The sequence below is a fragment of the Sciurus carolinensis genome, chromosome 4 (genome assembly GCF_902686445.1).
Source record: "Sciurus carolinensis chromosome 4, mSciCar1.2, whole genome shotgun sequence".
Taxonomy (NCBI): domain Eukaryota; kingdom Metazoa; phylum Chordata; class Mammalia; order Rodentia; family Sciuridae; genus Sciurus; species Sciurus carolinensis.
The window spans coordinates 138,228,358-138,246,779 of NC_062216.1; the positions used below are offsets into that span (position 1 = coordinate 138,228,358).

At 32.9% G+C, this 18,422-nt stretch overlaps 1 protein-coding gene across 6 annotated transcripts in view; it reads left to right on the top strand.

The window, feature by feature from the left end:
* The window catches only part of Ptprq (protein tyrosine phosphatase receptor type Q), a 219,088-nt gene that overhangs the window by 5,881 nt on the left and 194,785 nt on the right, over window positions 1-18,422 (top strand). For all 6 annotated transcript variants that reach the window (XM_047550026.1, XM_047550029.1, XM_047550028.1 and 3 more), the window contains 5 exons: window positions 2,529-2,728; window positions 3,789-4,038; window positions 5,699-5,827; window positions 8,389-8,535; window positions 14,621-14,793. In XM_047550026.1, the coding sequence (XP_047405982.1) occupies window positions 2,529-2,728; window positions 3,789-4,038; window positions 5,699-5,827; window positions 8,389-8,535; window positions 14,621-14,793 (899 nt within the window). The remainder of the gene's footprint in view (window positions 1-2,528; window positions 2,729-3,788; window positions 4,039-5,698; window positions 5,828-8,388; window positions 8,536-14,620; window positions 14,794-18,422) is intronic.

The following is an 18,422-nucleotide window of genomic DNA, read 5'->3' on the forward strand; positions in this document are numbered from 1 at the left end:
CATCCATTAACCAGCCTAATTTCAAGAGATGTTAACTCTCTTGGAAAATGATGATTGGGAGAAAGTAGAGGAACTCTAGGATGTGGTAAAAATAATGCTGGAATAAGAGTCTCTTTTCCAACCTGCTGCTTATTTTTAGATCAATTACATAGTATTTCTTGACTGCTTTTCCTTTTTTTTTAAGTTGAAGATGTTCAATTAAATTAGCAATTGCCAATATTTTTCTTGCAAGTTTCTGTTTTTATTACTTATGCTCAATTAAACCCAAATTTGAGGAAGATTCCTATGGGATAAACTGCATTTATTATTGTTAAATTAGAAGTCATTTGTCTTTCTATGAGGAAAGTACAGATTAACCAGTGATCCTATACTGAATTGATACTATTCCATTCACAAGCTAAAAAAACTCAACATTTAATATCCCATGAAATATTATTTCAGGTAAATGCACAATTTCTTTTAGATTTAAAAATATTAAAAATAGTACTTTGCACTTTGTTATCTAAGTAGAAATGCAAAAAAAAAAAAAACCCTTGAAACTCTTTCTGTTAGATTTTTAAAGTTCTTAATGACTCAAAAGACATGTTTTGTACATATTACACTTTGAAAGTTGGAGATACTTTTACATGCTTGTGTATGTATGTATGTCTGCAGTCCATACATATGCTTCAGGTGTGTGCTAAGGCACCTGTCTGACAGGTGAGAAGTCTATATAAACAGAACTCTTTGGTAATTCAGTATTAAATTTTTAATTGGATAAATATGAATAAATTCACTCCATAAATAATCAAGAAGTAATGTGATTCTGATGCATAAAATTGAGAAGTAGGAACTAGAATATTTAAAATAGGGAAAGAGCTGCCAACTGTAGAAAAGAGTTGGAATGAATCTTTAAACACCATGAAATCACAAAGGAAAATACACCAGATATGTCTTACTGAGGCAAAAACAAAACAAGTTAATATGAATACCTTACTTCAGTAGATTTTGCTTTGCAGATTTAATTGATGTCTATCTGTTTAATGCTTACAATTCACTCTTTTGGAAATCTTGCTTTGGAATTTGATAAAGATGTAATTATAAACTCCAAATCTGTCTGCATTTGATTAGTTCTTTATGACTGTTGCTAAGGCCTATTTGTCAGCTCACATATAATTTGTTATTGATCTATAAATATTTCAGGAATACTTATATGGACAGATTATATAAATAAGAAAAATATTAAAGATGATTACTATTCATGATAAAAATTTTAATTTTGCAATTTCACAGCATCATATATTTAACAACTTTTTCTTTTTGTTCTATTATCTTTTACCTACTCCAGAGAAATTCTAATGTGAAATCTTTAGTATCAGGGAATTACCATATTGTCATTACACATCTTAAGCTTTGATCCCATTTTATCAATTCCTCTTGGAAAAAAATTTGCATCCATTATTTCATCCATTAGTAATTACTCCCAATAATTTTTGTATTTTATTTTTTCCACTAAAGTGAAGCTGTCTTCAAGTTTCTTCCCTCCTACTGACTAACATTTAGTTCATATAAGGCCCTGCTTCCCAGTACACCACATATGATTTATGTGACTTTCGTTTACAAGTCATTTCCTGGTGTTCTTCACTAGACTGCAAACCTAAACTCTTATTTGGCATCATGATACTGGACACCCTTTACCATGACATACTGTTTTACCTCTAAGGTTTGATTTTGGTTTCTTTGCAAAGTGACTTATATTTGTTCTATGTTCTGAAAGATCTTGATTATTTACTCTCCCAGTTTTATATATCTTACCATTAATTTAATGGAAATCATTTTCCTTAATTTTTGCTTCATATTGTTCTCATTCCAACTAAAATAGTATTCAGATTTGTATTATAATTAATGATTAAATGCAAACTATGACAAAATTCTAAAGAAAGTCAATTTTGAGGGTGTATAAAACTCAACAATAGTCACAACCTATTGGTTGGGTATCTACTTGATGTTAGGTACTACATATTAATAAACAGTCCAGATGGGTGTTTTTCTGGTGCAAATGTTTGAGTAATTGTTTCAGTTTGCCACTTTATTCAACATCTAATTAATATATGTAATTCCAAAATATTTATTTATTTATTTATTTATTGGGTGCTGGGGATCAAACTCAGGGCCTTGTGCTTACAAGGCAAGCACTGTACTGACTGAGCTATTTCCCCAGCCCCCCAAAATATTTAAGGGAGAAATTTTTTCTGACTTGTTTGTATATTCACAAACAATTATGGATTGAATATTATATCATATTTGTTTAAACTATTTTGCCAATGCATGTATTAGTCCAATAATACTGAAGTAAGTGGATTTTTAAAAAAATTTTGGGCTAAGGCAAATTAAAAATTTTAGAAGTTACATGTAAGTAGACTATCCAATTTGTTTTTATATTTAATTTCATAATACAAGGAAATTGAACATCCCAAAGGTATATAAATGCCATTCTAAATTTTGTAACAGGATATTTTCCCTTTCTTCAATTCCTCTCATTCCCCCAGCACCAGGAAAGGTGGTCAATCTCACAGTTGAGGCCTTCAACTACTCAGCTGTAAACCTGATTTGGTATTTACCTCGGCAACCAAATGGCAGAATTACCAGCTTCAAGATTAGTGTCAAACATGCCAGGAGTGGGATGGTAGTGAAAGACGTCTCTGTCAGAGTAGAGGACATCTTGACTGGGAAACTCCCAGAATGTAATGTAAGCATTTTGGAACACTTTCTGTGTCTCAGAAGTTTTTAGGTGAATGTCTGTTTTCAAGCGTTCAGCATTTGGATACTGTATATTTCACCAAAATACTTATTGTTACTTTATTACTCATACTACTAGACACACATTTTAACTCCCTGAGCTGAAAATGTGTAAGACAGAACTGAAGAAATGGTATATTTGCATGTCAGGAGGGAAGAGTACATGTGGAAGATTTAATTTGCAAGGTTTAATTGGCAGAGGTAGATTTAGTTTTTGTAGTGTATACCTTGGGGAAAGAAATTTGTTTTTAGGTCTGGGGGTGTAGCTTAGTGGTAGAACACTTGCCTACCATTCACAAAACCCTGGGTTCAATCCCCAGTACCACACAAAACAAAACAAAAGAATTTGTTGTGGTTCTAATCATCAATAGGAAACCTCGAAAAGTATAATGCTTTTCCTAAAATCATTTCAGTGATTACTGAAGTATTACTGATGGAGAAACATTTTAACAAAACTGTTTTTGCTTTAAATAGTTTGTAGAAATCCCAAAATCTTTTTTTCAAATTAGGATATATTTATATACACACATATACCTATGCACATATGGTCACACTAAACATGTTTTACTGGTGTTATATCTTGAGGACTTATGATTAAAAAATGATAATTATTAAGCAGCTTATACTTAAAATTTTACTTTAGTGTTTTGGCTTTTGTACTGTTAACATGAATTTTAAACATTTCTACTGTTTCTGTTATAGTTTTACCTTTATTTTAAACCACTTTAAATCCTACTCATAAGAAAGATTATAGTATAAAGAATATAATACATATAATATGCTCTAAAATTGTAGACATAAGTGGATATAATTACCATATAACAGATTTTCCCATATATAATCTAATGTCTTACACACACACACACACACACACACACACACACACACAAATGCATACATTGAAAAGCAGTATTTGTAGTAATATAAAGGAAAAAGATGGGAGTGATATTTTTTGTGTTTACCAAGTGATATCACATTATTTTCTTGTTGGTGTTCATCTTATTCACCAGGAAAATAGTGACTCTTTTCTGTGGAGTACATCCAGCCCTTCTCCAACCCTTGGTAGAATCACGCCTCCATCACGTACCACATATACATGGAGCTCCTTGTCGCGGAGTAGGATCAGCTCTGTGTGGAAAGAGCCTATCAGTTTTGTAGTGACACATTTGAGACCGTATACAACCTATCTTTTCGAAGTTTCAGCTGTTACAACTGAAGCAGGTTATATTGATAGTACCATTGTCAGAACACCAGAATCAGGTATGATTTCATTTGGTTAGAAAAAAATATTTAAATTATTTATAAAATAATCTTTCATTTTTTCCATTTACATTATTTTGTTAACCTTCCTTACCTTTCTGTAACTGTTTTCCCTTTGATAATAGATAATAGACATCCCATCTGGAGTGCCTAAAAATTTTGTTATTCTTTTATATTATGGTACTAAACTAAGTATGTAGAAAAAAATTGGAAATAAATGATTCCTCAGCTACTAACTAAGATCCAGTGGTCAGCATTTATCATTCTATGACCTCAGAAATTTTTTTCACAATCAACTTTGCCTTTCTAAATCATCTTTAATCTGTTATAGGTATTATCCAATGTAGAGGTAATACCTGCAATAGCAGAGCTAGCATGTGATTGCCATTTAGTATCGAATAAAAGCTGAGGCTCAAATACATGCCTACTTATATCCTTTCTGCAGTACAGTTTCCTCATCTGAAAAATGGAGACAGAAACAACAATTTCAGTATGATTGTGATGTTAGGATTAAATAATGGTGTTAGAATTGAATAAATTCTAAGAGGACACATTTCTTAGGTATGGGTATTTATATCTTAAATGTATTTATATAAGTTTATATGGATACTGATGTAGTACCATATTATCTACACATGAGCATACATGTTGTCTACATTTGTAGATGCTTGATATGATTTGAGGTTTATATTGATACTCATACATCATCATAACATTGATATATATAATACATATAGTTATATATCATGTACATAATAGATAACTGATATATTATGTATATCATAATATATTAACAGGATTCAGTTATGATTGTTAATTTTTGTGGATACGGAAATTATTAGCAGTATAATTTCACAAAAAATTACTATTTTTTCTAGTGATATTGCTGTCAGTTACTATTATTTTCCATTATATATAAGTTTGAAATTACTTTTTCTTAATTTTAATAATCATCTTTGAATCAAACCTTTTCTTCCTTCTGTACTTATTACTTGTTTTAAAATAAAAAAAATCATTAGTGTCACATAAATAAAATTTGGTAAACAAGAATTTTGTTTTGAATAAACACTTGTTTCATTTAAATTAAAAGAGAATAAGATGCAGAAACATCTGTGAAAAATAAGGTATTTTAAAATATCATTATTACTTTTGTAGGTAACTAGTATTATAGTTGAATCTTGTAACTCTAGCTTATAAATTTCCTCTCAGAACAAAAGACAGATATTGGTACAAAAATGTAAAGATCATTGTCAATAAATTGTGAGGGTTATTTTCTTGACCCTTTTGCCTATGAGTCCAACAGAAAGATGTTCATCAGCAGATATTCAGATGTTGTAGAATAGGATATATACACATGTATATACATTTAAGGACAATGTAGCATTTACCATGAATATGTTATAGTGAATATAAGAATGAAATTACATGTGAAATCACATATAATAATAAAATTAGTAATCGTATATCAGAAGTTAGTCTGATGATTCAGTAAGTCTTATTAAAATTCTTTAATTATATTCTATTTTTCCTATGTGTTAAAAAGCACTTTGCTTTTAGTGTGAATTTTTTCCTTGATTTTATGTTTTACTGTGTGTATTTAATAGGATATTCCTTTATTTTAAATATGTATTATGTTCATTTTTTTCCATAATTATTTTAGTGCCTGAAGGACCACCACAAAACTGTATAGCGGGCAATGTCACAGAAAAGTCCTTTTCAATTTCATGGGACCCACCAAGTGTAGTAACAGGAAAGTTTAGTTATAGAGTTGAATTATATGGGCCATCAGGTAAGTCTTAGTTTTTACATTTTGGAGTAAGATTGTAAAATGTATTACTAGTATCAAACTTTTAAAAACCTTAAACCTGAGACAAATATAAAAATATAACAAGGAAGGGGAGATTCTTTGGACTTTTTTACTTAAAACCATAAGTGAGTCTAAAGGTATCAATACACTATTCATGTGGAGGTAAAGGAACCAGAGACCACTCCCCAAGAAAAGAAGCATCGGAGGAGTTATGTTCCTTCAAGTATTTGAACAAGAAGATTGTGACTTATATTCTTTTTTTTTTTTTTTTTTTTTTTGTGGTGCTGGGGATCGAACCCAGGACCTTATGCTTGCAAGGCAAGCACTCTACCAACTGAGTTATATCCCCAACCCATGACTTATATTCTTGAAGAACAATGGGCTTAGATTATATTAAATCAAATTTCTACTTAGGATAAGGAATCTGTTTCTAATAATGAGTGCTTTGAAAATTATATGGGGATTCTCTGTACCCTCAGCTCAACTTTCCTGTGAACCTAAAACCTTTCTGACAATGAAGTCTGTTAAAAATAAAAATGTGGGAAACTATAAGGTGATTTCCATTGAAAACAAACAAGACTTCATCCCTTCTTAGAAGTAATTTAGGGGGTTCAAATATTGTACTATGGGAAGTAAATTAAGGAAACTAAAATTTTTTCTTAATCTGAGAACCTTTTGTTCTGTGAAAGAAGTTTCCTTCAAACAATGATGAAATAACACAAACCCACATATTTTCATTATTTGGAAGAATCAAAAAAGATACAAATTTCCAAATCATTCCATTTTGAAATTTTTATGATATGAAGCACCTGAGTAACCTTTATTTCTCATCCTGAAGTAACTTATGTTTCTAAAATTGTGAAATATGTGCAGTTCCTTAAAAAAATGATAGTTCTCTTTATACCTGGATACATTTTTCCTATCTGATATTATTTTTCACAACTTCACCAAGGGAAACTTTCTTCTGTGAGACTGGCTGATATTTTAAGATGCACTTAGCAACTGTGGAAGTTAACAACATGGAATCACTACTGATCTTGGCAAGGGCAATTATGGTGGAGTATGTAGGGTAAATGAAATGGTTTCAGAAAGAATGAGAGAAGATCATTGAAAAGTAGATATAGAACACTTTTGAGTTTGGCTGCAGAGTGAAGTCACAAATGGAGGTGGAATTAGGAGTAGGAGCCATTAGAGTCAACAGATTTCTTTTTATTAGGAACAAATGAAGCATGTTTGTTTGCTGAAAAGAAAAAAAAAATAATAGGAAAGATGAGAATTACTGGAACAGTGATTGCATAGGCAGAAGGTAGGGCCTTTGGTCAAATGGAATAGAGTCCATTTGGATTCCAGGAATTGGATCAAGATAACAATATAGGGTCAGTTGAAATGGTATTGTATTTTTCATCAGTTACCTTCAACAAGAGAAGTTTAAGGAAATTGAGTGTTTCTATAAGGTAGTTATTTCATTTGACAATGACATCCAGGCTAGATAAAGCATCAAATGATGATAGACTAAACAAAATGAAAAACAAATAAAATAAGTAGTAAGATCAATGGATTGAAGTGGAAATTCCAGTGGACTTAGAGAATTGTTGGTTCAGGTTCTAGTAGGTAGGGAAAAGTGGTCAGAATCAGTTGCATGAAATTGAGATAATGGATGATTTGTGGTTATTGGTAGTGGTGCTAATTTATGGCTAGAAGAAGTAGCTGAGATAGGATGGAGAAATAGATTATGGGAAAGTCAGCATGATTTAGTGATCATCTTTCAGGATATTAAAGTCACCACAAATTAAAATGGTAGCACTGAATCAAGAGCTAAACTACTTAGAATAAGATGAGGAGGACTCAGAGATGTCATTGATTATGTGAGGTTTAAAGCTGTGGGGTATAATAAGGAGGTGGCAGGGGTGGTCCCAGGTCGGGCAGTAAGGAACTGGTAGAACATCTCTCACACCTGAAGGCTAATCATGTGAGCTGTAGGGGAAAAAACAGACTGCCACTCTTTGTGGGTGACTGGAGGGAACAGAAGCAAGTGTTCTTAGAGAACAACCAGGTTTCAATTAGAACAAAAGGTGAAGGAAATAATCAGAGGTAATGTTGAGGATTTAAGGAGTTTTGCTGATAGACTATTCCAGGAAATTTTTTCAGAAGGTAAGCTAGAAATATTTTCAAAATATATCATCTTACAGAAAATGAGATATTTAGCAGTCATTGAATAAACTGAGTATAAAATGCTGTCGCTATTTTTATATTGATAAAATCTGGTGTTTGTCTTAAATAGGTCCAAAATAACATGGTAATTGAACAGATTTTATGACTTGAAAGCAATTTTAAACACTGGATGATTTTCGTGTTCTTTCTATTGTTTTAGTTAAAGTAGAATCAAAGCCAAATATTTAAAATATATTCACTTTTAATATTATAATAACAAATGTTAGTATATAGGTTAACACTTTGGTCATTCTTGGCTCTGTATGTAAAAATGAGAATGATTACATACTTGATAAAAAAATGATCCATAGGCATCTTCTGCTTTTTTGCAGGTCAGATTTTGGATAATAGCACAAAAGACCTTAAATTTGCATTCACTAACCTAACACCATTTACACTGTATGATGTTTATGTTGCTGCTGAAACCAGTGCAGGGGTTGGACCCAAGTCAAATCTTTCCATATTCACTCCTCCAGATGGTAAGAATATTTCTTTTAGGGAGTTAATGATAAATTTTTGATCTTATAAATTTTATCGAATTGGTAAAAAAAGCAGTTTGGCTTATATTTAATTAACATTATTTCCTTTTCAAATTTTTGCCTAATTTACTCTGAATATATGTTCTCTAGAACATTAAACTTATGTTGTGCTTCATTATAAAAGGAATCAAAGATCAAACAAGATAAGGATATATATGCAATTTCAGTCTGTTAGGGACTCACAATGAATTTGGACAAAAACTTAAGAAGTTATAACTTAAAATGAACACATTTAATATTGCTTAATCACATTGTTTAAGGTGGAATTTTTTTTCACAAAACTCGTTTTCTATATTCTCAATGCCTTATTAACAAAATATGTTTATAATCAAAGGGAATTTTAATCAAGTGAGGGTTCTTGATGTGTGCCTAATACAGATTTACCAGCATTTACTGAAATTATCAAAACACTATTTCTTCCTCAAGAAGTTTTCTTGTATGTATTTATTAAGTATTATTACTTTAGATGAACTCTACTGTTTTAAAAAATGCTGACTATACTATTTTATAATGTATTTTCCCTACTCACACAACACTTGCTAAAGGTCTTCATTTCTATTTACAGATTGTATTTATTCATAATAAAATCATTTTTTACAATAAACTCTTTATAACTTTCCATAGTGTTGACGTGGTAGCTAACACACAAGAACTGTTTTGTTAAATAGACACATGCGAGGCTATACACACGCACAGACACAAACATACAAGCTAAATTGGGCATGCATTCATCAGATAAATCATTCAAGTATTTGACCATTAGAGGGCACCAACCATTAGGAAATTTTGTACATCTCCCCCTCAAAGAAACCTTGATAATATTTGAGTTTGTAAAGAATGCAAAAAATAGTTGTTTTATTTTAAATGAAAATTTTAATGTATATATGGTTTTAATATACAGATTAAACCAGGGATGCACACTCATAAAGAAATTACTTTCATTTTTTCATATTAAAATTTTCCATTGTCTTTATAGCAGAAGAATCTTTTTTGGGGGTGTATGGATTCTCCATTAGACCCTAAGTTTTGCCCTATCTCTATGTAAATTTCCCAGAAAGTTAGACATTTTTATGGATAACTATTACATATTGCAGAACCCTGGACTTTGGTTTTAATAGTATTTTCTCAACCAACTATTTGACCCATTACTTTCTATTCTTATATAACACAATTAAATACATCTCAGACTTTTAATTTGTTTCAAGTCCAGCTGATTTTGTTGCTTCAAACTGAATCTACAATTTATGATTATTGTTTATCATCATCATTCTTGGCCTAAATAATTTGACAAAGATAGATAGCTAGATAATATATCATCACAGGCAATGCTTTATGTTTGTTTTGGGTATCACTTAAAAATTTATTTCCCTTTGTTTCCATATTTTTTATTCACAAAATAAGTAGAAGTGTAAGGACATTGTTCACTCTCTCTCATCTGGGCTATTTTTTCTACACCAGATCCTCTTGAATAGATGACTCTATTTGCCCTGTAAGAAAAGCAATTTGTCCTGAGTTTGATTCTTGCTGCCTTCTTGAGCTACTCTCTATGGAGACCACACTCTGGTGGCTCTCAGGGGGGCCACTGGACAACAGGTGTGCTCCACTAAGGGTAGGAAAGGCTTGGGTCTACCTCCTAATGCCCACCTTCCTCTATGAAGTTCTCTGGGGGGATTGTTCTGCCTCAGGAATTGCTTCAGTGGAATGCTCTGGCAAATGCATCCAGTGTCTCTTTATGCTTCTGACAACACTAATTAATCCTCGTCCCAATAATTAAAAGTTTGAAATAAAGGAATATTTAAACTATATGAGAATGGTCTAATAATTCATTAGAACTATATACATCCTCTAGGTGCAGTAGCAGTAGTGCACACCTGTAATCCCAGTGGCTCGGGAAGCTGGAATAAGGAGGATTGAGAGTTCAGATCCAACCTCAGCAATTTAGTGAGGCATTAAGCAACTCAGTGAGATCCTGTCTTTAAATTTAAAAATACAAAAAAGGAATGGAGATGTGGCACAGTGATTAAATGCCCCTGAGTTCAATCCCTGGTGCCCCCACCCCCCAAAAAAATCCTATCTACATCCAGTTAAAATTGGTATCTTAATTTATTAAAGATTATTCTTTATCATTTATTGCTCCAACAATAAATGAAAATTTTATTTAAACAATAATTTTCTTTGTATTCTAATTAAGGTTACTCAATTTAATTTCTTCCCCATATTTAAAAGTACTCTCTAGTCTATTTAAAAAATAATTAGGACTAGTTTTCTTGTTTTAAGTTAATACCTTTTAAAACAACTGGGATTCTGATAAGGCTCCAAGAATTCATAGACAAACGTTGAATTGACCTCATATAGAGAATAATATGTGCTTTCACATTACAGAGGGTTTATTGCTGAGGATGTTATGATCCATAGTCTACTTCATCAAAAACAAATTAACTTCCTTCTGACCACACGCCTGTAATCCCAGTCACTGGGGAAGCTGAAGAAGGAGGATCACAAGTTTGAGGCCAGTCTCAGCAACTTAGAGAGGCCCTTAGCAATTTAGAGAGACCCTGTCTCAAAATAAAAAGCAAAATGTGCTGGGGATATAGCTCAGTGGTAAAGTGCCCCTGGGTTAAATCCTTAGAAGCAAACAAACAAACAAATCAATTTCCTGTTGTCATAAAATTATTCTATCTTTAAGATTTCCATACCTTTATCCTTTATTATATGTATTATATACTGATGTATACTGAATAGATATCTACATAGGCAAGAAATAGAGATGATTTGGGGAGAAATTGATAATTTATTAATCTCCAGTGTTAGAAAATGTCATAGAGTTGCAAATTCCAACAGGTAATGCTAATGAATGTAACACAGACAACAGCATTTTCTTATTTGTTTGGAGGCTAAAAAATCATAAGTAAACTTTATTGCTTCAGTATCCCTTAATGAATTTCCCTGTCACTTGTGTCAAATATAAGGAGGTTCAGTATCACAGTTTCTTAAAACAATACAAATTCTTGAAATTTGTATTTTCTCCCATAAAGAAACAATGGGAGGGAAGACTTTGTCCTCAGTAATTGTAAAATAGTAGTAAAATCTTTGTTGGAAAAACCCTGAGAACTAATCAACTTTGTGATTCTCAAGGCTTTTATTTTTAATACATTTTTCCCTAAATGCCCTTCTAATGGAAATTTAATTTACTAGAAAATGAAAAAAGTTATCTTAATGTATTTTATTTGCTAGAATATTATTTGTCCCTATTAAGTTTCTTGCAGTAATTTTTCATTTGAAAACCTCATACCATTTGGAATATGTTTTGCCAATAATGTGCCTACTCTGTTTCTCACTTACTAGTAAGATTTACCAATGTGTTGACTTGGTAATGACTCTAAGGTAGTCCCTGTGGATAACACTTTCAGAACTGATGCTGCACCATGACTAATTGCCTTGTGTGTTTGATTTTCTTTAGTTAATTTTGTATCAATATTAAAGGAATTAGATCTAATCCACACTTCTCTGATTTCTCTGTCAGAATTTGTGGTATAACAGATCAAGTATCTTTCTAAAGACACAATACAAAGCTGTCTACTCCATTTCCTTTATCCTCCAAACTTTTTCCCTCCATAGGAAAATATGGAACCACTTGATCCTCACTTGAATTTTAATTTGAGGTATTAGTCTCATGGGGCAATACTTGTTTTATTGAAAAATATAAACAGTGTTTGCTACTATTTATAGGTGTGGCTTACAAAATAAGACAGTAATATGTACATATATAAATTTTCTGCTCTACTGAGTATATTTGATATCTTCCTACTACCTTAATGTGTTGCATCAGGAGGGATGGACCATTTCACTTTTTCTTCAATAGGTACAGTTCAGTTGTCTGAGTAATCTGATCAATGTAGTCATTAAACTGGCCTAGTTAAGATTCTACATCAGTTCAAGTTAAGTGTGAAAATGCCCAATATCTTCTATGATTTATGTTATGCAGTGCTAAGATTTTTTCTACGTAGTAATCCCAAAATAAATAAAGTTAGTTTATACTAAAGCGTAAAAGAAAGGTGGAATGGGAGTTTTGCTATTTAAATAGTTGTATTATTTCCAAAGTTAATTGGAAAGTTTTTCTACCATTGAAAAATGTACATGGGTAAATATAATGATAGGAATATAGGTGCTAGGTATATTTTAATGAAATGAATTTTTTATAGGAGGCATCCTGTAACAGGGTTTTGTCTGTCTTAACTCCTCCTGGTCTCAGGTGCCCAGAGCAGTGTTTTTAAACCATGAGTGTTCATTCTTTTAAATGATGAGCTAGTGATTCTTGTTGTGGGGTCCTGGAGCCAGGAAGGATAGAGAAATTTCCTTCATCTTTTCACAGAAAAATGTGTTTTTCTGTCTGATTAAAACACCTGGGGAGAAGATCTAGAGAGTTATCCTTCTAAATTCAGAGACTGAAATGTTTTTAAGAAAATCAAATTCAAAGAATTAGCAAATTGTAGGTGTACCCGTGTTATGTTTGTCTCTCTTTTTTAAGCATAGGTTTTGTCCATGCTGTATGCTAGAATCTTTTTAAAAAAAACTTTGGTCCTTTACTTCTTTTTTTAAAAAAAATATTTTTTTAGTTGCTGATGAATCTTTATTTTATTTATTTATATGCAGTGCTAAGAATCAAACTCAGTGCCTCACACATGCTAGGCAAGCACTTACCACTGAGCTACAACCCGGCCCCGAGGACATTAGAACCTTGACTACCAGAATACAATTAAGTCATCCATTTAGCCACAAACTATCCACAACATATTGAGAAATACTAATGTGATTACAATATCTAGGTGGGTTCTTTTCTGGTTATTTCAAGGAGACAAAAAACTTAATCTATCAGATGAGAATTCCATAGTTACAATTTACTATGATTAATTTAATCATAATTATGTTCACTAATTATAGATGCTGTTTATGGGAGTTATGACATTATTTTTAATTTCTTTCTACAGTCTTAAAAGTGAATGGAGTCATTCTCCTGTTTCCTTTTAAAACAATGTGTCTCTCTTCTAATTAGAGTTTGCTAAACCTATCCCACTGTCTAATAGTTTAGGAAAATGGATTTAATGTTACTACATCCTGATCATAAGGGACAATGTTATACTGACAGTTTTTCTCTTTCTTAAACTTACATGTTAAAAATTAATAAAAAACCCTACATGTTGGAAATTCCCTTGAATCATTTATTTCTTATAGTAATAACCTTATGTAATTATAGAAAAGATAAAATTGTAGCCTCATTATACATAGTGTAAGTCAGATAGGAAGGCTATTTATAATCCCACAATGACCTATAAATAGACTGGTCAAGAGCCCAGGACATGTTAATCTTGGTTCATTATTTTTGGGGCAATGCGAAGTTTTCCAAATGTCACTTTGGATGACTTTGTAACTAGAGTTTGCTTTAAGCTTTTGATGCGTTATCTTAAACCAATTGTTAATTTGTCCCTGTTTTTCTTCACTACTGCGAAGAATGAAGGCACCTAAAATTTGAGCCTCGCATAATTAAATTGAAAACTCAGCAGACAAAAATCAATTAGTTCTTTACAAAATTTCATGCAATAAATTAAAAGATGGCTTCACTGAATTTGTTAAATGCATTTCTTTTTGAAGTATTTTGGATATTCTTTTTTGGTATGTTATTATAATTTTTATGAAGTCTTCAAGGTTTCAGTGGGGCATTAACATTCACAGACAGCTTCTCAGGGAAATTATTATGAATTAATTTGTTCTGACCAAATATTAGGCAGTTTGGTTTTGGAAAATTATTCTATGTTATCCTGTTCTTTATTTACATTTTGAGAAACTGTGCCGAAATTTAATTTTCTATGTTCATGTATTTAAAGACTCATGTTTGATTTTTAATAAATACGTAAATTGTTTTAGTCAATTTTCTTATAGAATTGTTTACATATCTTAAATTATGAGCTATGTGTTTATTTTTCATTTTAAAATATATTCTTAAGGCCCCCCCTTTTTTTTCTTTTAGTTCCAGGTGCAATATTTGATTTACAACTAGCAGAGGTAGAAGCCACGGAAATTAGAATTACTTGGAGAAAACCACGACAACCAAATGGAATCATTAACCAATATCGAGTGAAAGTGTTGGTTTCAGAGACTGGTGTAGTTTTGGAAAATACCTTGCTCACAGGAAGAGATGAGGTATTGCATTTTCATTTCCACCTTGTGAGCCCTTTCTCCTTGGTTATGGCTCTGAAAACTTGTAATATTTGGCAGTCTTCAAAATAAAAGATTTGACAAGCTTACTAATACAAAGTGATGTTGATTATGTGACTAGGTCGCATTTCATTTTAGGACATATATTATTAGTTAAATGCTATTATCCTTTTTCAGCATATGAAAAATGTTAATTGAGCAATTAGGCAGGACTAAATGTACTTTTGTATGTGAATTTTATTATGCTAATTCAGTTAATGAATTGTTTGGAAACTCCTGTTAAGGATTTTAATTTGGAACAGTTGCCAATGCAAAGACACAGTGATTGTAGTGGCTGTTGTTGACAGAGGATTTTGTCCTGTTTGGTCTTGGGAAGCTAAATTTCTCAGAGCTGCCTTATTTTTAAAAAATCATATTTGATTAAAGAAATCATGTAACTAAAAAAGATTTAAACCTTTCATAGATTTAAAATGAGAGGACCAGGATCTTTTGACAATATGCTTGCATTTATCCATACTGGAAATCTCAGGTTTTTTTCCCATTTGTTTGTGCTGGGAAGTGCAGGCAGCAATGATTTGGCTTCAGTATCTCTGTTTACCTCACCTAGCCAGCTGCTTATTTGGTGAGACCCCTTCAGCCTCCAGACTAGTCATGTTGAGCAGTGTTTTTAAACCATGAGTGGGGCTGCCTGGGGCACTCAAAGAATAAAGTTTCTATCCTTGGGGTTTAGGGTTGCTGCTGCTTCTACTTGTGCTGTTCCTTTCCCCCCACTTACTGATACTCCTTCTAGTCCCACATTTCTGGCACTTGCTTGAAAGTTAACCTTACCAGGTACTTAGTGCACTCTGGCCACCACCCAGGACTTATCAGTCCAAGTTACTCACCATCTCCATCCCAGGGTTAAATTTTAATCCTATATTGACTTCTCTCTGTAAAGGATGTCGAGTTATGCTTTCTCTGATACTCTAGTTGACAACTCAGGCAAAGTCAAAAGCTTAAACCTTAACTCCTGCTGAGAAGGTCTTAAATTAGACACAACCTTCTTTGGATCAGATAACAGGTCTCCATCTTATGCTGATAACATTTATCGAATGACCAGCCAGACCTGTTTTTCTCTTGAAGCTAAGTGGTTCTACAAAGACTTGGGATTCTGCCTCTGTCTAGTATGCAGTCCTTTGTGACATAGAAAGAACATATCTTTTGGAGCCTTGAAATCTGGATTTAAATCCTGATCTGGATCTGGTCTCTTACTGTGTGGAATGCAAAAGAGTTGTGCGTAGGCCCAGGAGACAGAATGCTTGGGTTTAAACCCTAGTTCTGCCAATACCAAGGACTCAATCCTGGCATAGTAGGCCTGGCTGCTGCAAACTTCAGATTCCTATTCTTTGAGGTCGAGGTTATAGGTCCCTGGAACAAAGGGTTAATGATGAAAATTTAATGGGTTAATGTGTGAAAAGAGCTTAGAGCTGTACCTGGCATGTAGTAGGAGGTGTGCTAATAATTGTGACCTATTGTGATTATTAACTTGGTATTGGACCTTTCACTCTATTTTTCACTCAATGTTCCCTTATCTTCTTGCAATAGAAGGAAACATTCTACTTTATGTCTGTAATTTTTTGTTAGATCAAACTCATTTTTGATATTTATGCTTTCCCATGCAATGGTGTTTGGATTCACCTTTCAGGAAAATGATGGTAGATGAAAATAGCAGATGCTCTAAATCCAGATGGCCTGTGTCCTTGGAATGTCACTATTTTCTTCTTAATTCTTTCTCTGCTTTTCTGTGCTGTGACTTTCCTATACTTTGGCTTTAAACATTTAAAAATTAAGAAAATAAAAGAGCTAGTTCTCCTTACTGTTTTCTGATTCCATTATACAGTTGTTCTGGGGAGCTCTGTTTCCAGCCATCTCAGTTTCAGTCACTCCTTCTTGTTTGTATGACTCCATTACCTGGCTTTTACCTGACTTTCTACTCTGCTCTTTCTCTATGGCATTGTGAATTTCTAATTGTACCTGATGTGGGAAGGTTCTGCCACAGTTCACTATATCTAAACTTATTTCTCCTCATAAAACAAAACAGCCCTCCTCCTTGGGACAATGGGATGATAAGAGTGGGAGGTGGGTAGGAGGAGGTGAAGTGGTGATGAGGCATGATACTGGAAATACAGGGGTCATGGGACAATGGTGACCTGTGATGCTTCCACAGGACACCCAAGAACAAGGTCTGTCCAGACAATTCCTAGTTTAAGTAGGTGAAGATCATGATCTGAAGAGAGGCTGACTTAAAGCCTCAATATGGAGTTGCAGGCTTCGAATTCCCTCATCCTTTGGACTGAGTATGCCACATGTCTCCGACATGAAGGTTGTTTAAGAAACAGCAAACCAGGAAGGAGGGTATATATAAGGTTAATGGTCATGGGAATGAACCCCATCCCCTTTATTCTGTTGGTCACAAGGAGGTCACAGATCCCTCCTAACTCAAGGGAAGGAGAGTATACAACAGCATCAACAGCAGAAGGTGGAGATGACTAGGATCTCCTGAGAGTCTGAGAGGCTACCACCATAGTCTCCCAGCTCACTGCCTCATGTTTTACACACTCATGAGAATAATCCTTCTAGATTTTAGTGTACTATTTATAGGATAAAAGTAAGAAATGAGAATGCCTCACTATCATAAAAAGAAGAAAGTCAATAATTGCTAACATAAATGAGTCTTAATGGCATATGTGAACATGCTGTTTAGTGATTGAGTAAACACTGAGAACTAGAAACGTATTGAAGCATTGCTTCTGAAGAGACAAGCTTGGAGTAGGGAAGGTATGAACAGTGTTGTTATTTTCATTACAAATCCTTTATCAACCCTTGGTTTTATTTTTGTTAACCATGTGCCTATATCCCAATGATGAACCTTTAAAAATATTAAAATATAATCCTTCTCTGCTAGGCTTGATCTGTTCTCATGACCTTTATTGAATTTTTTTCATTCACCCTTTATGCTTTATTTATTTCTTAATTAGTAGGGTATATTTAAGTAAATCCAAATATGTATCAGATTTTACTTTTAATATTTAAACAGCTATTAGGAAAATTATGTTAAAAAACTGAATCTCAAGATTGAAGACTTTTATTTCAGTTTCCCAACTTATATATGAATCTCATCAATAGCATTCCTAATGAATGGTTAGAAATCCAGCAACTGTTAAAATAGTTGATCAACTTTGGTGATTGGGTATTTACTACCACAAAAGTAGCTTTTGATAAACTTTAAAACATTGTTCTTTATAATTCCACAGCATCTGTTTACTAAGTAACTATGAAGTTCTGAGTACTCTGTTAGGCCCAGAACATACACAGGAGAACGAAAAACTGCCTTGTTATTTAGCTGCTTTGAACTATTTGCCCTCTAATGTTTAGCAGTTGGTCCCAACTCAACTCTCTGAATCCATACCCTAGATAACAGTGGCTATGAGCCTAAGACTTGGAACCATGGAAATGTGTTCCAGTCCTGCCTCTGCTATCACCAGGTGTGTGAACTTGAATACATGACTATAAAATGGAGTTGATATATCTTTAAGGGGTAATGAAGTGAGATCACAGGGGCAAAAGTGTTTATC